Source organism: Hippocampus zosterae, chromosome 8 (assembly GCF_025434085.1).
Source record: "Hippocampus zosterae strain Florida chromosome 8, ASM2543408v3, whole genome shotgun sequence".
In the NCBI taxonomy this organism is placed as follows: domain Eukaryota; kingdom Metazoa; phylum Chordata; class Actinopteri; order Syngnathiformes; family Syngnathidae; genus Hippocampus; species Hippocampus zosterae.
In genome coordinates, this window is record NC_067458.1 from 25,463,199 (window position 1) to 25,483,453 (window position 20,255).

The following is a 20,255-nucleotide window of genomic DNA, read 5'->3' on the forward strand; positions in this document are numbered from 1 at the left end:
AGCTACAAAAAATTTCAAGGAGTCATCGTAATCTGTTCAATATATATTTTTTAATTTGAGAATCAAGTTGCATTCCCTCCCCCTCCTCCCGTTTATGTTGAGATGAAGATGTTCTTGATTCAATCGATCTTAATCTTATGAGCAAAAAGATGTAATTTATCTGACCTGGGGGGGCGGTAAATTGTTTAACAAAAAAATCCGACACACTGTGTGCCTGTAATCCACGAGCGTTCCCAAGGGACAATAAGCATGCAGTGTAAAAAAAGTTCTAATGAGGGCAGCGTCGCGCCATAGTCTGTGAAATGCAAGAGTAGAAGAAGAAAGGCGCAAACGCGACTTCTGGGGCTCCCGAGTAGCGAGGCATACGCTGTCCGCTGGGGGGCGCAGTTTCCCGGCTGCGTCGGGAGGGTGCGTTCCCGCAGCAACAGGGAAGATGGCAGCGCTCACATCTCTCAGCCAGGTAAAGGATGCAAGCCTTGTCCACGATACCTTATCAAGCTAATGCGACCTCACACGTTCGCTTTGTGCTCCACCACCACTCCGTGTCATTGTCGCCTCTTGTAACGTCGCCCATTTAGAGAGAAATTTGCTCTTTCGGCCGGTCGAGCCAGGCCCAGTGCGTCGGCAGTGGCGGCGGTCCCGTTATGTAGCGGGCTCGTTAGCTACCGCCGACGGCCACAACCGGCTAACTTACCCCCGCCCTTTGAACGGAACACCAGTGGTACTCTCCGCGGGTGGAATGTCACTGCGTATCCCCGACGAGCCGCGTCTTTGAGGCGGACTCCTTCGTGCTGGCCTGCCGCCTTCACCGCCGCTAGCTGGTTAGCATCGTCGGGGCAAAGCGGGCTAATCTGCAAGCGGTGACAAATTGATGCCGAAGTAAACCAGGCCGACGTCACTTTTGCGGGCGAAAGAAAAGACAGAAGCGCACACTGCTTGTGAAACGTCCATCGCAGACGTTTCACAAGTGTCTTCTATTTTCATGGTTTTGTTAGCGTGAAGCTAGCAGCAATTCAATTGTGATGTCATTCGCGTCGTGTTGAACTTCTTTTGGATTTCATGTCATGTCGTATTACCACACCCACACTTTTGTCCTAATAAAAGCTGAAACATTCACCAATTTCCCCCTATGAAGGTTCGATACTTGCACATTATGTTGCATCTGCCAGGAATGAATGTTTCTTTTATAGGGGAAATAAATAGACAGCCAACACACGCAAAGTGACATTCACACGATCCTTGTGTGACAACAGTGACTGGCCAAAAAATCTGGTCAGTTCCATGTCAGGGAGGTAAAAGAAACACAAGCCGCTGATTGGAAAACTACATGCCAACCTCAAAATCCAACCTCAAAAGATTACAACAGCTGCTGCTTTACACCAATTCGATATAAAGGGACACTTGGATGGGCTGAACACTTTCACTTAAATACGTATGTAATAAAGATGTCAGCATCACGAGATTGTCACGGGTGCCCCCCCCCCCCCCCCCCCTCTGCTTCTCAGCCTGTCTAGGTCATAGCAGGGAGGCAAGCATTGTAATACGTCCTGTTTCCTGGCTTGGCTTGTCACGTCCTGTAATCACTTAGTGTTGTTACCAAAATCCATGCACATTCCTACTCATGTCTACTTCAACCTGTGTAAATAGAAAAGCGATCTGCACAATATTTGGGATTTATTGACGGTTTTGAATATTTTATTTCTCCAAAACAAATTAATACAATTGAAAATCCAAGCGAAGATGATATTCCTGACTAAAAATAAAACTACATATATCGAGCTTGAGAGTGAAAAAATTCCCATCCTGGCCCAAGTGTCCCTTTAATAATGCCAGACAAGCATTTCTCCAATTACCTTCTACTTGACTTGATTGTATTTAATGGCATACTCCGGTGATGAACGCCCTACCCAAAAACGCTGGTCAATCAAAGGAATCAAAGTCCACAATGAAAGTAATCGATGTGTCTGTCTGTCACAGTTGACGAGCGGGAGCCCCGTGTTTGAGAACTTTTACAGACAGGTAAAATGTTAACTGGGCAGTATCTTTGCATGCTGTCCTAGCAAGCTGTGACGGTGTGTGTACGTACCCTAGGTGGATCCGGGAAACACGGGAAAAGTGGGACCAACAGAAGCTGCCCTGTTCTTGAAAAAGTCTGGACTTCCAGATGTCACGCTGGGAAAGGTAGCAGTGTGTTGTTAACTGCCATCTAGTTGTTTAGCTGTTTTACTGTTTCTGTCAAGTGTGTGTTTTTTGGGCCCAAGCATGCAACCTGCATCGGTGATGTTAGTCCCTTTCGCCCATTTTCAATGGCAAAAAAATATATATATATATATTTCGTAGAAGTTACCAAAAATAACCTGCACCCAATTCAAGTTGGGCAGGAATGTTTATAATGTCAGAAAAAGTCACGGTCACTTGCTCAAAATTGAACACAAAGTCGGCCATTTTAGTTTGGTGGAGCCGTTTGGGGTCCAATTCCAAGGCTCTCACTTAGATGAACTTCTACTCAGGAATTTCACCAATTGGACAGAGGTGTCATTGTATGAGGTGTGATACTAAATTCCATCCATCCATCCATCCATCCATCATCTACTGCTTATCCGGGGCCGGGTCGCGGGGGCAACAGCTTTAGCAGGGAAGCCCAGACTTCCCTCTCCCTAGCTACTTCTTCCAGCTCTCCCCGGGGGATCCCGAGACGTTCCCAGGCCAGCTGGGTGACATAGTCTCTCCAGCGTGTCCTGGGTCTTCCTCTGGGTCTCCTCCCGGTGGGACATGACCGGAACACCTCACCGGGGAGGCGCTCAGGGGGCATCCGAATCAGATGCCCAAGCCACCTCATCTGGCTCCTCTCGATGTGGAGGAGAAGCGGCTCGACTCTGAGCCCCTCCCGGATGACAGAGCTTCTCACCTTATCTCTAAGGGAGAGCCCGGACACCCTGCGGAGAAAACTCATTTCAGCCGCTTGTATCCGGGATCTCGTTCTTTCGGTCACGACCCATAGCTCGTGGCCATAGATGAGGGTTGGGACGTAGATCGACCGGTAAATTGAGAGCTTCGCCCTTTGGCTCAGCTCCTTCTTCACCACGACAGACCGATACAACGTCCGCATCACAGCAGACGCTGCACCGATCCGCCTGTCGATCTCCCGCTCGATACTAAATTGGCAAACTTTTTGTGGGGGAGGGGGGATCATTTAGCAGCCCACAAGATAGCTAATTTATCCAATTAGTGTACCCGATGCTGATAAAACAATTTTGTGAATGAGTGTTATAATGGTTATTGAAAGACAAGATGGCGGTTTTCTGCAGTTTTTAAAATTTTCTTCCAGATTTGGGATCTGGCTGATCCGGAGGGTAAAGGCTACCTGGACAAGCAGGTAGGAAACAACTCCTGAAGTAGAATGTGAAGCGATGACTTTCATCACAGTCAACGTCTTCTCCATCCTCTCTACTGCCAAAAGGGTTTTTACGTGGCGCTGCGTTTGGTGGCGTGCGCACAGAGCGGCCATGACGTCAGTGTGTCCAGCCTCAACCTCAGTGTGCCGCCGCCCAAATTTGTGAGTGGCCTCCACCTCGTATATTTTACTCAGGACAACTGCGCGCAGATCAAATTTAAAAATAGCAGAAAGTGCATTTTAAAAAATGTTTTGTTTTACATTGTGATAAATAAAACAAAAATAATCTGTTGTATAAATTCATTCATTCATTCATCTTCCGAGCCGCTTGATCCTCACTAGGGTCGCGGGGGGTGCTGGAGCCTATCCCAGCTGTCTCCGGGCAGTAGGCGGGGGACACCCTGAATCGGTTGCCAACCAATCGCAGGGCACACAGAGACGAACAACCATTCGCACTCACACCCACACCTAGGGACAATTTAGAGCGTCCAATCAGCCTGCCACGCATGTTTTTGGAATGTGGGAGGAAACCGGAGCACCCGGAGAAAAGCCACGCAGGCCCGGGGAGAACATGCAAACTCCACACAGGGAGGCCGGAGCTGGAATCGAACCCGGTACCTCTGCACTGTGAAGCCCACGTGCTAACCACTGGACTACCGGGCCGCCCCTCTGTTGTATAAATATAAAAATGAATTAAAAAAAAGATATTTCATACATTTCATTATTAATAATAATTCCCAAAATAATACAATGCCATTATGTGACACTTTCTTTAAAAAAGGTAGTAATCTGCAAAATGTAGTCGAGTAATTTTACCTCGGGGCACACACTTGGCAATATTTTTCAATGAATTGGTCTAAATATTAGGCCAATTAAAAATATTCAAATGCTGAATAAATAACACACAATGGTCTGTGCGTTATTTATTGTGACCCACAAATCTGGGTCATAATATAATAGAATTTTTCCTTATATTTGATTTTTTTTTTTTTACTTGTTTGCAGAAGGACAACAGCAGTCCTTCTCTGAGCACCTCCACTGAAGCCCACTGGGCTGTCAGGGTATGGAAGTACACAACCGAGTAGTATGATTTCTTCAAATTCTGCATCCAAAAAAAACAAAGACAAATATTTGTTTCAGCCGGAGGAAAAGAACAAATTTGACGGCATTTTTGAAAGCCTCTCGCCGCTCAACGGCCTGCTGTCAGGAGAGAAGGTCCGACCCGTCCTCATCAATTCGAAGCTGCCTCTGGACGTCCTCGGCAAGGTTTGCCCTCGCCCCCCCACATGGTTGTTTAAGGCCTTTTTGTCAAGCGTATCACCCTCCTTGTGCTCCTTTACGCTGCCGGCAGGTTTGGGACCTGAGTGACATCGATAAAGACGGCCATCTGGACCGAGACGAGTTTGCCGTGGTGAGCCATTTTCACAGCTATCCCAAACTCAGCAAATTATGCTGACCCCCCCCCCCACCCCCCCGCCCCCATTCGATTTCACTTTGTCATTCCACGTCACGAGGTAACACCATGAGAAAATCTGTTGTTTTTGTCTCGTTCCGTGGCAGGCCATGCACCTGGTGTACCGCGCGCTGGAGAAGGAACCCGTTCCAGCCCACCTGCCCACCGCCCTCATCCCCCCATCCAAGAGGAAAAAAAGCTTGTGCTCGGTGGTGGGCGGGGTCCCCCCGCTACCGGCTAGCCCACCGCCTCCCAAGGACTCCCTGCGCTCCACGCCGTCCCACGGCAGCATGAACTCCCTCAACAGTACGGGAAGTCTGTCCCCCAAACATACCCTCAAGTCTGGACAGGTACGAGATCCAACGTCGAATCGGATCGGTTTTCAAGTCTCACGGTGCCATCAACTCTCCAGCACTCCCTCAACTGGGCAGTCCCGGCGTCGGACCGCGGTCGCTACGACGACATCTTCCTGAAGACGGACACCGACCTGGATGGTTTTGTCAGTGGGCTGGAAGTGAAGGACATCTTCATGCAATCTGGACTCTCTCAAGGCGTCCTCGCCCATATATGGTAGGCTACCTCAGCTAGCTAACACCTGTTAGCGTCCTCCTCCCTTTGGCCGTTTTCCACTCGTTAGCATGTTAGTTCTTGACATCATCGTGCAGTCCAGACTTTGTCGTGGCGTCCTACGGGTTTGCTCGGCTCTGGGTCGTTCGGTTCCTCTTCACTTCAACTGGTCTCTCCGTTCCTGACCCCGCAGGGCTCTGGCCGACACCAGACAAATGGGCAAGTTGACCAGGGAGCAGTTTGCCCTCGCCATGCATCTCATCCAGCAGAAAGTGAGCAAGGGCGTGGACCCCCCTCAGGCGCTGACGGCGGATATGATCCCGCCTTCGGAGAGGGGAACTCCAGTCCCGGTAGGTCATGACGACACCATATGCCAGGGGGTGTCCAAATGTTGTCCAATGAGAGCTACGCTCAGAACAGTCGAGAGGAGATTCATCGTGTTGTGTTATTTTGTTATTTTGACTTCAAAATGGCGCCGCGTGAGTGGCTGCCTTTCCAACAGCTCCTATATTTTGTTGTTCTACTTCCTCCTTTCATAACTTCTGCTGTGGATCGGGAATTTCTCCATTGCGAGACTAATAAAGGTTTTCTTATCTTATCTTGTGGGCGGCCCGGTAGTCCAGTGGTTAGCACGTGGGCTTCACAGTGCAGAGGTACCGGGTTCGATTCCAGCTCCGGCCTCCCTGTGTGGAGTTTGCATGTTCTCCCCGGGCCTGCGTGGGTTTTCTCCGGGTGCTGCGGTTTCCTCCCACATTCCAAAAACATGCGTGGCAGGCTGATTGGACGCTCTAAATTGTCCCTAGGTGTGAGTGTGAGTGCGAATGGTTGTTCGTTTCTGTGTGCCCTGCGATTGGCTGGCAACCGATTCAGGGTGTCCCCCGCCTACTGCCCGAAGACAGCTGGGATAGGTTCCAGCACCCCCCGCGACCCTAGTGAGGATCAAGCGGTACGGAAGATGAATGAATGAATCTTACCTTGTGTTGGGAACTTGCTAAACAAGCAACACCACCACCACTAATACAAGTTGTTTGGATTTGCCAACAGAGCATGTCGGGGTACATGACGCCAGTGGGATCCGAGATGGCGGCGCTGTCGGAGATGAGGAGGGTAAGCGCAATTTCTTCGTGTGCTTATTTTATGTGTTGTTAGCGTGTGAAGACATGAGCCAGCGTTTCGGGTGGGGGTCTGGGGGGGGGGGGGGGGGGGGGGGGGGGTTCCTCCATGATGGGGTGTCCAGGCTGACTCGTCTGCAACTAACGTCTTTGCTCTCCCCTCCTCCTTTGCTCTTCCTCCTCCTCAGGCCATAATGTTCAAGCTGTGGGTAGGTCATTTAATGGGCCCTTCAGGGCCCCCATTCGCCAATGCTTTCAAGCCCCCCCCAAACACACGGGAAGCATTTGCTCAACATTTCTATCCCCCCCGCCCACCCCCCCCCCTCCCTTTATCTCAAATGACGTTCTCACCTTCGGGAAATGTCTGGGTCGTGTCACGCTCTAATGCAAAAAGGTTGTGCCATGTTAATGCGTCAGTGATCTGCGGGACTCTGAGGCGGTCGAGGGGGGTGGGGTGGGGGGGGGGCTTCCACACAGAGGGGAAAGCCCGATGGCCCATGGATGCAGAACTTGTTTTTTTAGGGTGGAATGGAGGGTGTCATGCAATTGCTCCGGCATGGATGGTCAGCCCCTCCCCCTTGAGCCCCCCTCACCCGCCCACTCGTTTGACCCTCCGTGCTCGTGGACTTTCTGGACCTTTCCCTCCACGTCGCCGCCCCGCTTCGGCCCCCGTCGACCGCGTTGGCCCCACGGTTGACTGACCCTTTCTTGCTATGTGTTTTACACCCCCAACTACCCTTCCCCACCTCCCCCATGTGCAGGACAGCTCCAGCTCGGTGGGTTCGGGCGAATTTACGGGGATCAAGGAGCTGGACGACATCAGCCAGGAGATCGCCCAGCTGCAGAGGTAAGGGAAGGTGACGTGATTCCATCTGAATCTTTTCACGTGTGATGAATGAGCCGTGCTGTTTTTGAAGCATTCATTCGCTTGCCATGAACACATCGGACACCCCACCTAAACCTCCCTCTCTAAGAATGATCATTCTCCACCATGCAACCAAAAAAAAACAAGTTTGAACCAAAGTGTGTGACATTGCAGTGAAAGAACAGCAATGATTAGTCGCCGAGAATCCAGGTTGGATGAAACATGCGAGATATGCCAATTCAATTTGATGTTGGGTGGCCCGGTAGTCCAGTGGTTAGCACGTGGGCTTCACAGTGCAGAGGTACCGGGTTCGATTCCAGCTCCGGCCTCCCTGTGTGGAGTTTGCATGTTCTCCCCATGCCTGAGTGGGTTTTCTCCGGGTGCTCCGGTTTCCTCCCACATTCCAAAAACATGCGTGGCAGGCTGATTGAACACTCTAAATTGTCCCTAGGTGTGAGTGTGAGTGCGGATGGTTGTTCGTTTCTGTGTGCCCTGCGATTGGCTGGCAACCGATTCAGGGTGCCCCCCGCCTACTGCCCGGAGACGGCTGGGATAGGCTCCAGCACCCCCCGCAACCCTCGTGAGGATCAAGCGGCTCGGAAGATGAATGAATGAATTTGATGTTGGTCAGTGAAAAATGGCTCCCGGGGCCTAATTTTCACAAACACCTTTTTTTTTGCAAACTTTGGGGCCATAATGATCATTAAAAGTAGTCAAAAGAAGAAGAAGAAAAATCCACTACGCCCGACCCTCCTTTCCCTAACTCATCATCATGGTGCGTCCTCACGTGCGTTTGTCACCGACCAACCGCAACACGCACACACTACTTCAATGTGTGTGTATTTTGTTTGCTCATGACTTATTCTCTCCATAATGCTGCGTCAGCACTCTTGCCTTTACCCAGTGGAATACGCTCAGGTAAATCGCACAAGTCACCCTCTGGGCCTGGACTGGCATTCTCGCTTGCAAACACACACACGTCATGAAAATGGACCCAATTGAATTGATTATGTTTGTAATTTAATTGGAGTGATAATTTGTGACCTTTCATTTGAAGTATGACTCAATGTGCGGGTCTCTAGGGGTCTCTTGCAAAGGTTGCTAAGAATTGTGCAACTCTTAATTGCTTTTTTGGTACAATGTATTTGAACTTGAACTTTGAAAACTGTGCAACGAAAAAAAAAAAAACCTGGATGGCAAGTATGGAGTGTTTTGCTGTTTATTTCTAAGCGTGAAAAATATGTCAACATGAGCTGGTATTCAATGTTGAACCGTGATCTTCCATGGCATTGGGTTGCTGGACCCTCAATGGTTTTGCTTTCACTTCCCCACTGTTGTCATACTTGGCCTTTTATGGATCTCTCGATCCGCGGAGTTATTTCGAATGTCGTAGAATTCCAGTCCGGTGTCTTCAACGGCAAACATGTCGACGTGCCCACGCAGAACTGTTTGTTTCATTGTTCTTCTTACCTTTTTTTTTATGCATTTGTGTATGCGCGCCAGGGAGAAGTACACTCTGGAGCAGGACATCAGGGAGGCGGAAGAGGCCATCAGGCACAAGAGCGCCGAAGTGCAGGTAAGCCGGCCTTTGGCCACGCGGTTGGTCGTTTGGCCCGGTGTGGTTTCCATCGTGCTCGTCTTGCGGTTTCAGGAGATGCAGAATGACCTGGACCGAGAAGCGGCCTGTCTGCAGGAGCTGGAGGCGCAGAAGCAGGATGCCCAGGACCGCCTGGAGGAGATGGACCAGCAGAAGCACAAGCTGGAGGACATGCTGAACGAGGTCCGCATCAAATGTCAGGAGGAGTCTCAGATGGTGAGCGAAGCAAAGCGGCACCTTGTACCTCCAAAATGTCAGAGCCCCCCCAATTTAGATGTTGAAACTCTGGAAAATCTGCATTTCTTCACCTCATCTTGTGGTCTTGGCAGATCTCAACGCTGCAAAGTCAGATCCACTCTCAAGAGTCGGACCTACAGAACCAAGAGGAGGAGCTGGGCCGGGCCAAGGCCGACCTTAGCCGGCTGCAGCAGGAGGAGGACCAGCTGGAGCAGAGTCTGGCCGCCGGCAAGATCCAGCTGGAGACCATCATCAAGTCCCTGAAGGCCACGCAGGATGAGATCAACCAGGTGAAATGTAATTCCTCTCTATAGTCAGCAGAGGGTGCTCTACATTTGATTTAAAAAAAAAATTGGCTCCTTTTCCAAAAATTGAAACGTGGTGCAGTCTGACGTCCGTCTTGACTTTTACGATGAATGAAGTCTCTCGCGACGGATGTGGTGACGACCCTGCCCTGTGTTGTGTAGGCACGCAGCAAGCTGTCGCAGATCCAGGACAGCCAGCAGGAAGTGTCCAAAAGCATCGAGCAGTACAACAGCACCCTGAACGGAACCCACGGAGGAAGCATGACCAACCTGGCCGACATGAGCGAGGGCTTCGGCGACAGGGAGAACGGAACCTTCCCCTCCATGGGGACGGCGGCCTCACAGCCACAGGTGGCAAAAAAATGCACGCTCACCCTTTCTAATTTCGATTTCAGCGAGATCTGTAAATAGAGAAATGAATCGATGAATTCGCTGACAGATTCTTACGATGGTGCAATGTTCTCCCCCACTCCAAATTCTAACTGAAGTCGTCGTGAGAGCAAGTTTTTTTTTTTTTCAATTGATATAGTCCTGGCGTTTTTATCCTAGCAAGAAGATCCGTTCAAAGTGAAGCAGTCCGTGTTCAACAGTCAGCCTCAGGAGCTCCACGCCGACCCCTTCCACTCGGAGGACCCCTTCACGGCGGACCCTTTCAAAGGTGCTCGTCTCCCTCGGCGTGCTCCGCCTCCTGCTCTTTTTGTTTTTGGTTCTTGTTGGCAGCATTTGTTTTGTTCCCCTCTTGGCTTCAAGCTTTTTTTTTTTTTGTTTTGTCACCTTTTCTGCTCCTCCAGGAGACCCCTTCCAAAATGACCCCTTTGCAAAGTTGCCCGCAGCCTCGACAGGTACTCGCTTTCACATCTTCATTCTTTGCTCTAATAACATTTTAAAAAATGATAACAACCAAATTGAGCGCCGCTGTCACACAACCTGCGCTTTAAGCCTTTGTTTTTGAGGAATGTAAAACTGGTGCTATAACTATTTAATATCGTTTCAATCATTTTTTTTTTCGAGCCATTATACCGCTGATTAATCAAGTCATCAGCGCCAGTGAGTCACGATTTCACGATTTGGCGTTGCAGATCCGTTCGGTGGCGACCCGTTCAAAGAGACGGACCCGTTCAAGGCCTCGTCTGAAGATTTCTTCAAGAAGACCGCAAAACTGGACCCCTTCGCCACAGCCGACCCCTTTAGCAAGAGCGCCACGCTACCCTCCAAGGTGACGCATTTAGTCATTGAGTTTCATCTGTTTGCTTTCCATCGCTTCAGAAGTTTCATAGTCCAAAAAAAAAATGTTGTTCTCCTGCAGCAAATGGCTCATTTCACGAGTAATGACCCGTTTTCCAGCGGCAACCCCAAATGCAAAGGCGCAGGTAGGGAAGTCTCCCATCCAAGATTACGCATGGCCGAAAGCGTCTACTGCTGTTTTCTTGACCGTCGTCCATTCGTCCCTTTCAGATTTGTTTGGCTCTTTGGATCCATTTGGCAGCGGCTCCTTCAGCAGCAGCGGTAACAGCAGCTCTGCCGCTTTCGCCGACTTCAGCCACATGGCCAAGCCCAGAGATCCGTTCGAAGGCCGCGCCAGCTGGCTGCCAGACTACCAGAAGGTAGCGCGCGACGATCACAACGTCGCCCCCTTCTGGCGACGACTCACGAGATACTTCCTTGTGGCCAGGCTGTATTTGCGGATGATCCGTTCAGCAGGAAGAGCGACACGCCGGCCCTGCCCCCCAAAAAAGGAGTTCCGCCGAGGCCCAAACCCCCCAGCGGTGAGTCGAACAAGTTTGCATCTGGTAATCCCTGATGAGGCCACAAAGCAAACCAGCAAACCGTTGAGAGTGCTTGGAAGTGTAACTGAACAATGACCACTCGGTGCGTCGCAGGTAAGACGACGCCAGTCAACGTGTCCGGCCCGACGGAAGCCCCCAAGCCAAGCGACCCCTTCCAGCCGTTTGGCCGGGACATTGTCGACCCCTTCCAGAGTAAAAAAGGTTTGGGGGACCCCTTCAGCGGCAAGGATCCTTTTGCCCCGCCGTCCTCAGCACCAAGTAAGACTCTCCCTTCACTTTGGATGCTGTCCTTTGTCATGTGACTCCAGGAAGTTCATAAAGACTCAAAACAATAATGCTACAGAATTTTGTCGCTGTCGGGGGGGGGAGTCCCAGCGCCAGTGCAGTGAAGAAGTGGTCTTATACGACACTTAAATTGACAAACGTCCGAGAGAGCTAAGAGATCTTTTCTCAAGATATTTTCCATACTAAAAAGACGGTTATTAGTGCGGAAAAAGAACAGACCACGTGGCGACGGTACACCTTTATGGAAGAAAAAAAAGATGAAATTGACCATCTTTGGGGTTTCTCCCCGACAGCAATGATATGACTTGATCTATTGAGTTGATGTATTGCTAACGTGTGTTCTCTCAACCTTGACAGGACCTGACAAGGTCAAGGTGAGTTTGACTTTTTCACATTGAGATTTGATTTTTTTTTTTCTTCCCATGGCTTCGATGCTGTATCCAACACATGCTGTTTGATATACTTTAACCCACAGATGTTGGTTTTACTTGACAAATGGACAAATTGATTGATTTGAAACATAAAATGTATCACTATGACTTTTCAATAGTCACAAAACCTTTGACTCGAACAACGGGGAAATGAACAAGCAATACACATATCCACAACTGCAAGGATCATTTGAAATATGACATATCAGTCAATATAAACACGGAGTGATGTCTTGTTAACTCGTGAGTGATGCCCTCTAGTGTCTAAATGCTATTACTGTACTCATTTAGTGAATGCTATTACTCATTTAGCCACTAGAGGGAAGCAGTACTCTATGAAACATCACTCACCAGTCGACGAGACCTCAGTCAATGCAACACGTGTTTCATTGCGCCCAACCTGCGGGCCAGACGGCACTGATTTTATGACAGGGGCCGAGGGCCGGATGAAATTCGACCGCGGGCCGGATTTGGCCCCCGGGCCGGACTTTGGACATGCCTGACTTACTGTGTTCAGAATGCGCACTGTGCAATTAGGCTGATCGCGACTGGACTGTCGCTCAGGCTTGCGCCGGGATTCGAAATACTCCCTTTCATGCGCGGCTGATAGTCGGTCACTGGTTTTCCGACAATTTGAAATTTCAATCGCCGGTGCAGGGCGTCGCATTCAAGTGTGTGAAAGTAACACTAATTTTGATTGGCCAAATGATTCCAAGCCTCCCACACAAGATGAGCAGAGAAAGGTTGAAAAAAAAAAAAAACGCTTCCTCCTTATGAGCATTGTGAAGGGGACTTTAGACGGACCCCTGGACATGTTAGCAGAAGCCAGCATTAAACACGTGTGTGTGTGTGCGTTTCTGTGTGTGTCAGTTTAATAACGAGGCTCAGCAACTGGAGTGGGCCAAACGCGAGAGCGAGCGGGCCGAGCGGGAGCGCCTGAAGCGTCTTCGGCAGCAGGAGCAAGAAGACCTGGAGCTCGCCATTGCCCTCAGCAAGGCTGAGATGTCCAACGCGTGACTAGTCGCCCACCGACATGACTCTTGAATATTCTCTAAACACACACACACACACACACCATTGACAACTTCAGGATGAACAAAAAAAAACGCAACCCACTTCCGAGTATTGCGTTAAGCCCAGCCGCCCTTGTCTCCTCAGGCAGTGTCGGTTAGCATCCGCTGGTGCTTAAAAAAAAACATAAATAATAAATGCTCCAGAATGACTGAATGGGATTAGACGCTCTACATCATCATCATCGTCATTATTAACAATTCACTGTGATAAGAAGGACAAAAAGGCTGGAAAACCTCCACTCAGTGTTTCTTTTTTTTTTTTTTTGTTAAAGCTCCATTGTCCAAACGTGCCACAGCAAAATGGAAGACGGACATTTGGTATGTTAGTGGTAAGCAACGTTACCTCGTGGTTTTTTGCCCCATCATCCTTCCTTTATTTCAAGCGTGTGATTCCAAGAGTCCAATCCTGAGGCTACCGGCCAGCAAAATGGAGGACAGTTTGGACAGTTGGCGTATCGCGACATTTACGCTCGCTTTTTACCTTGTTGTTGTTCCATTTCTTTGAAGACTCTAAATTCCCTGACGTGTGATTGTTTGTCCATATCGTGCCCTGTGATTGGCTGGTGACTCGTCTAATTTCAAAAGGGATAGGCTCCAAATGGATGGGTCCATTTCCACTAGCAGACAAAAACAAAAAGAAAATGGGAGTAGCGGTAGCAGTATTAGCTTGTGATTGCACACGTTTAATAATTTTGATAACGTTATGAGGGAATTGTTTGTTGTTGTTGTTTTTTTTTTAAACAAATGTTTTAAGCGTTTGATTTGGAGATGTTTGGAAGTATAACTGATGATGTTGCTTGACAGACAGAACCCGGTAGAAACTGGAAATGTGTTAACCACTCACTAACTTTTTTTTGTTGTTGTTATGTACTTGAAGCAGCGACCGAATGGCCGTGACTGACTACACACACACACACACACACTGCTGACTTTTTTCATCATTTATCTTCTCTGTATGAGACCTGGCGTACTTATTTATTCCTGATGATAGGAAGGTTTACATTGCGCTCCCTCGCAAATCTCAACCACTTAAAAAAAAACACGTTGATATGTGGTGGATGCTGATTGTGGTGTTGGATGGAGTGCTACTACAAGACAAACATACCACCCACTTGGGGGGTGCGGGGGGGCGGTCGCTCCAGAATGTCTCTGTAAATAGAAGTCTGAATTTGACACCACTGGCTGTTCTACTCCTGCGTGAAGCGCAAGTGGTGATAATAAGAGCAAGAAACCCACCTAAAATGGCCAATATTTGTCTTTTATCGGTATCGATGCAGGACTGTAAAAAAGGATGACTTTGAATTGCAAGATGGTTTCTTCTTTTTGCTTTGTCGTTCTTATTTTCTGCCCAATACAAACGTTCCTGCCAATGTGAAGTCACTGAGTTGCCATGTAGGCGCCACATCCACTGCATTTCAAATGAAGGTGTTTCTTCCCGCCTTTTTTTAGGTTTACAGTTCACCATCCACTTTTTGCTGTTTCATTTGAAGTTGTGTCACGAAGCTAAACCTGCTAACACTCCCAACTAACAAGCCGATTGTTTTCTTGACTGAATTGATAGAACAAATGGCGGCTTTTCTTGTGACTCTCATTGAAGCTGGAGGCTAGCTAACAGGCTAGCTCTGCTCATGTTGTCCTGTACGCGTATTCTCGCCTGAACTGCTAACTTAGATTTTTAAATTTTTATTCTGCTTTATGTGATGTCAACAAGCTAGCATTTTAGCATGTCTTAGCAGCTAAGACATGAAATCAATAATTTTATTGAGCGTGTTGATGAAATGACTAGTCCCCAACCCCCGCCCTTTGAAACTGGCTACTAGCTAGCAGGCTAACAGATATCACGCAGGCTAGCTCTGCTCATGTTACCCTGCCCGGACTGTCCACATTTTTAGATGCCTATTTAATTTCTACTTCGCTAACTTGACCACATATCGCTACAGTATGATTTGGTTAGTCACTAGCCGTCAGCTAACAAGATCCTTTGGCGCATCTTTTAAAATTGTTTAAAACAGTAGGTCTAGCAGCCTAGCTCTACTCATATGCTCGAAATGCATATTTCCTTTGAAACGTTGCCAATGGACTTTTAAACGCATCTGTCGCGACAAGGTAACATGGACAGTAGCTACCCGCCAGCGAGCATGCTTCTCGTGCGCTATTTGTGCTTGTCAGACATTATCCAATTTGCTTCATTGTTCATTCTAGCCTAGCTTGTCTGTTCCATTGAGCTCTACTGTGAAACCTCAGCCGCGCGCCATGTACTGCTCTTTGAGCGGGAACAATTCACACCGTTAATGCTGTATTTGTCTCACTTGTGCAATAGGTGTTTTATTTTTATGTCATGTATGTTTTTCATATGTTCTTCATCAGTTTGATGCACTAGCAGTTTCTGATTTGTTGGGGGCAATGAAAAAAAATTGGGAGAAAGTATATTAACAAGTGTTAAGGGGTACGTCGTTAACCCTGATTTCCTGAAGTGTGCATTCTATTTTTCTTTTGCCGAGCGGTCTTGATCCAGATGCTGTGTATACTTTATCATCTCTTGTATGATAAAAAGAAAGAAAACAGAGTGTTTCACAATCGAGGAGAAAACGGTTTTTGTCGTCTTCTCCATTACATGTGTGCGTTGAAAGAAAAAAAAAAAGTACTTCTACCTGGCATGCTCCTCTTTCCTCTGGAAACACACACACAAAACAAATGTATTCCAATTTTCCAACTGTGGCGAAAGGTAGAACAATGTAGGTTGTTGCACCATAACACACTATATATGTTGTGAGACTTAAAAACTAAATCATAATTTTTAAAAAAACAATGTTTTGTGACAACACAATAGAATAATATACCGTATGGCCAAAAGAACACCATACCGACATAATTAGCAACACATGATCTTTTGGGAACTGGGGCCTTAGTTGAGGAGCAGGGAGTTATCAGTCGTTCCAAATATAAGTCGTTGTTAGCACAAAACCTTCAGGCTTCATGAAAAGCCAATTCAACCAGCTAAAGTTTATCTGGTCTTTACCAAGTACTTTAAGTGCACACTGATATGTGTTGACTTTTGACACATTTCATGTTTCCCTTTGTCTTTCTATATTAAGCATAAAACTTGCAATGACAAATCACCAATTAAGAGAAGAGACAGAATGTTGCAAAACATATCAACATTAGTACATGGACGTTGCCACATTATGAAGAAGCCAGGTGATTTTACACACACACACACACACACACACACACACACACATACTTGTCCACGGGATTTTGTGAAAACTAGTGAAGGGCGAGAACAAGCCCTGGAAACATGAACTGAGGTAAACATCCTGCTATGACGGCATTCCAGTTTCCAACTTCCGCCACACCAGATGGCAAATGTCTTTTTATTTTGAAGGCGGAGCCGGTAGTGTTTGTACAGTATATTCTCGCAACTTCGTAGAACGGAAGTCGAGTACTTAAATCATTCTGCCGGACGATGTTTTTCTTCTTAGATTCACAATGTTAAACCTTTGAACGCGTTCTTGTGGAAGAGGATTCAAGCGATACGACTTTGTACGAGGAGGTACCCATTATAATCTGTCAGATGCTTGTAAAAATGCCCCAAGTGCTAAGTGTTGGTAGCTAACATCGACTTTTACTTTGCGTGTACTTAGCGACTTGAGTAAAGCCTCATCCACCTGCCACGGTGTCGCGCACAAGTGTTCATCCATTCTTTTGAATAAACGCGGTCGCTTTAAATGTTCAAATATACGATCTTTATGAACATTTCTTACTGAGTCGCTTAAATCCGTTCTATGCCCCTTCTGTCAAAATCGTTACTTTTGACCACTTGCCTTCCTGTAAGATTCAGTGAGCAGCCCGCTAAATTCTTCCTATATCGCGCAATTTAAAAAGTCTCTTGTCACCTTCTGGCTTATAGTGTGTTTATGCAATAGAGCTGTCAGCGGTCAGATGAGGGTGTTGGTGACTGGAGGCTCTGGCTTGGTGGGGATGGCCATCCAACGTGTGGTCCAAGAGGAAAGGGCAGGCTGCGAAGGTGAAGAGTGGATCTTCCTGTCTTCCAAAGATGCCAACCTCACGTGGGCAAAAACAAAACACTCAAACGATATTTGGAGGTTGCCGTCAATTGTCTTTTTTTTTTCGTGATCCTTGTATGCTTGGGTTCTTCTAGGAGCATGAAAGAGACGCGGGATCTGTTCAAGAAACACCAACCAAGCCATGTTATCCACCTGGCTGCCATGGTGGGAGGACTTTTCAAAAACTTGAAGAGTAACCTGGACTTTTGGGTACAACAAATGCATTCAGTTGAACTTTCACAGCTTTGCATGACAATCGTTAAACCCGCCAGCTCCAACAGCTGTTGCGTTTCTTTTTTTTTTTTTTCAGAGGAATAACATCCACATGAATGACAATGTGCTGCAGGCTGCACATGAAGTAGGTGTGGTTAAGGTCATTTCCTGTCTGTCCACCTGCATATTTCCCGATAAGACCACATATCCCATCGATGAAACTATGGTAAGTGCTGTTTATGTGGTATAGACATCATGTTTTGACAGCATCCTATTCTGGTGATTATTTTGATGACATCAGACAAATATTCAGTTCTAAGACAGTGGTCGCAGTCGATTTAATCATATTTTAAAAACTGATTTTCAATAGAAATTGGTCATTTAAAATTTGGGAAGGTCAATCAATCAGTTAGCGTTTTGGTTGATGTCCAATTCGTGTTCATACTAATCCAGATTTTTAAGAGCTCAGATTCTGATCCGAAGATGTCAGCTTCATGCGTAATTTTATATTTCCGTTGCCATGATGCATTAACAAATAGTATCGCTTGAACACCGCCGTGTCATTCGGCCCAAATGCCTTTTCTGTTCCTTTTCAACAGATCCATAACGGCCCACCTCACGAGTCCAACTTTGGCTACGCCTATGCAAAAAGAATGGTAGATGTCCAAAACAGGTAGTGTATTCTGTCTTTAGGATTAGGTGACTTCATAACTGCAAAAGAGGACAAAAAAAAAATTTAGTTTCAAAGGTTGCGGTTCTCAATGGCTTAGTGCAGAGGAGACGCGGCAGCCTGTGAATCTTTTCACTTGTCTAATAAAACCGCATTGATGGTGTTCCACAGGGCCTATTTCCAGCAGCATGGTCATCGCTACACGGCTGTGATCCCCACTAATGTCTTTGGTCCCCATGACAACTTCAGTATCGAAGATGGTCACGTGCTGCCCGGCCTAATTCACAAAACGTACATTGCCAAAAGTAAGTTGCATCTTTTTTTTTTTTTTCTCTCGGCAATAAACCGTTTCAGCACTTTTGGTTGAAGGTTTTTAAATGTTCTTGTGATAAGGTGTACTAACAGCAGGGGTGTCCAAACTTTTTGCCAAGGGGGCCAGATTTTATGTGGTAAAATGTCGGGGGGGCCGACCTTGGCTGACATTCTTTACATTGAACAACAATATTGTTCAGCAAATTTTAGTAAGCCAGTCTGTTTCACATTTCCATTTTTATTTGAATTTCAACAATCTTAAGAATTTCTTTTGGTTCATTTGAAACAGGAATTTGAAATATGACATATCAGTCAATATAAACACGGAGTGATGTCTTGTTAACTCGCGAGTGATGCCCTCTAGTGTCTAAATGCTATTACTGTACTCATTTAGTGAATGCTATTACTCATTCAGCCACTAGAGGGAAGCAGTACTCTATGAAACATCACTCACCAGTCTACGAGACCTCAGTCAATGCAACACGTGTTCCATTGCGCCCAGCCTGCGGGCCAGACGGCACCGATTTTATGACGGGGGCCGAGGGCCGGATGAAATTCGACCGCGGGCCGGATTTGGCCCCCGGGCCGGACTTTGGACATGCCTGACTAACAGTATGCACGTGCACCGTTATTCCACGTTAGAGGAGGGGAAGCCGTTGGTGGTCTGGGGCTCCGGCACTCCAAAAAGGCAGTTTGTATACTCTTTGGATTTGGCACGCCTCCTTCTGTGGGTTTTGATGGAATATCCTGAGGTGGAGCCCATCATCCTTTCCGGTAAGTTCTCGTCCTGCGCGTTATGAGCCCAAATGAGAAGGTCCCAAATCGGAGCGCGCTTGTTTTGTCTGTCGACCGCAGTTGGGGAGGAAGACGAAGTGTCAATCAAAGACGCAGCAGACGCGGTTGTGCAAGCACTGGACTTTAAAGGCCAAGTGGTTGTATCCTAACATCAAGTACGTGCAAAGGTAACGCGAGTCAAATGTCGTCACGGCCCATTTTTAAGGCTGCGATGGGCGCGTGTCGGTGTCGTTCCTCAGCAAAGTTACTTTTATTTGCAGCACTCAATAAAAACTGGCTTCTGAATGATCGCTGAATTAGAAAGTTTTCCGAACCTGATGTGAGTCAAGAATTAGGTCGGCAATAGCCGTTTATTTCTAAGTGCTGCTGAAAATATAAATTACGTACTCGGCACGTTCCAACAAGTTAATTTCAAGAATGTGCAATATAACCGAGCGGCCCGGTAGTCCAGTGGTTAGCACGTGGGCTTCACAGTGCAGAGGTACCGGGTTCGATTCCAGCTCCGGCCTCCCTGTGTGGAGTTTGCATGTTCTCCCCGGGCCTGCGTGGGTTTTCTCCGGGTGCTCCGGTTTCCTCCCACATTCAAACTCGCCTTTTCACCGCAATTGCCTTGACCACCGCCGCTGCAGTACGACACGAGTAAATCAGACGGGCAGTTGAAAAAGACGGCCAGCAACGCCAAGCTGCGCCGCTATCGCCCGGATTTCCGCTTCACGCCCTTCAAACAAGGTGAGCCCGTGAAGCGTTTTTTTTGGGGGGGGGATTAGGGCTGTCCCACTTGACTTCCATGTCCTCGCAGCTCTCCAGGAAACCTGCGACTGGTTCGTTACAAACTACGACACGGCTCGCAAGTGAAACCAGTGCCTCGGGATGTGGACGAAAACAATCGGGGAGCTTACTGGGATGGGGGACCGGAGAGGTGACGGGGCCGGTACTTGCCTGGCCGCAGAGAACAAGGTGCCCCCCGAAAGAATGCGACACGCAAGCTTCCATTTTAGCGCATCAGATTCATTCTTTGCGTTTCACCGCCACATTAAAAGGAGCTGCGCTTCACACTTTGCCCAATTCATTTTTGTAATACTGGTAAACTTT

General features: G+C 47.7%; 2 protein-coding genes across 6 annotated transcripts; both read left to right on the plus strand.

Annotated features, from left to right (window-relative positions):
• Positions 1-338: 338 nt before the first annotated feature.
• LOC127605776 (epidermal growth factor receptor substrate 15-like 1) lies at positions 339-14,908 on the plus strand. 3 transcript variants are annotated; one of them, XM_052073545.1, is made up of 27 exons: positions 339-460; positions 1,978-2,019; positions 2,092-2,181; positions 3,329-3,376; positions 3,461-3,556; positions 4,399-4,455; positions 4,535-4,660; positions 4,746-4,805; positions 4,955-5,197; positions 5,260-5,417; positions 5,608-5,764; positions 6,459-6,521; positions 7,288-7,373; positions 8,277-8,309; positions 8,895-8,967; positions 9,043-9,204; positions 9,318-9,515; positions 9,693-9,881; positions 10,080-10,188; positions 10,322-10,372; positions 10,610-10,746; positions 10,837-10,900; positions 10,986-11,134; positions 11,203-11,296; positions 11,411-11,575; positions 11,960-11,976; positions 12,904-14,908. In XM_052073545.1, the coding sequence occupies exons 1-27, from the start codon at positions 434-436 to the stop codon at positions 13,048-13,050; spliced, it is 2,841 nt and encodes a 946-aa protein (XP_051929505.1). In that variant the 5' UTR covers positions 339-433; the 3' UTR covers positions 13,051-14,908. The 3 variants fall into 3 exon arrangements, with proteins under 3 accessions (XP_051929505.1, XP_051929506.1, XP_051929507.1); XM_052073546.1 differs by lacking the exon at positions 8,277-8,309; XM_052073547.1 differs by lacking the exon at positions 11,960-11,976 and having other exon boundaries at positions 12,904-13,082.
• Positions 14,909-16,500: 1,592 nt separating this feature from the next.
• LOC127605815 (GDP-L-fucose synthase-like) lies at positions 16,501-20,217 on the plus strand. 3 transcript variants are annotated; one of them, XM_052073619.1, is made up of 10 exons: positions 16,501-16,649; positions 17,033-17,176; positions 17,269-17,383; positions 17,484-17,612; positions 17,986-18,059; positions 18,228-18,361; positions 19,011-19,142; positions 19,224-19,303; positions 19,793-19,892; positions 19,963-20,217. In XM_052073619.1, the coding sequence occupies exons 2-10, from the start codon at positions 17,049-17,051 to the stop codon at positions 20,016-20,018; spliced, it is 948 nt and encodes a 315-aa protein (XP_051929579.1). In that variant the 5' UTR covers positions 16,501-16,649; positions 17,033-17,048; the 3' UTR covers positions 20,019-20,217. The 3 variants fall into 3 exon arrangements, with proteins under 3 accessions (XP_051929579.1, XP_051929578.1, XP_051929581.1); XM_052073618.1 differs by having other exon boundaries at positions 16,511-16,659; XM_052073621.1 differs by having other exon boundaries at positions 16,517-16,659; positions 17,017-17,176.
• The last annotated feature ends 38 nt before the right edge of the window (positions 20,218-20,255 follow it).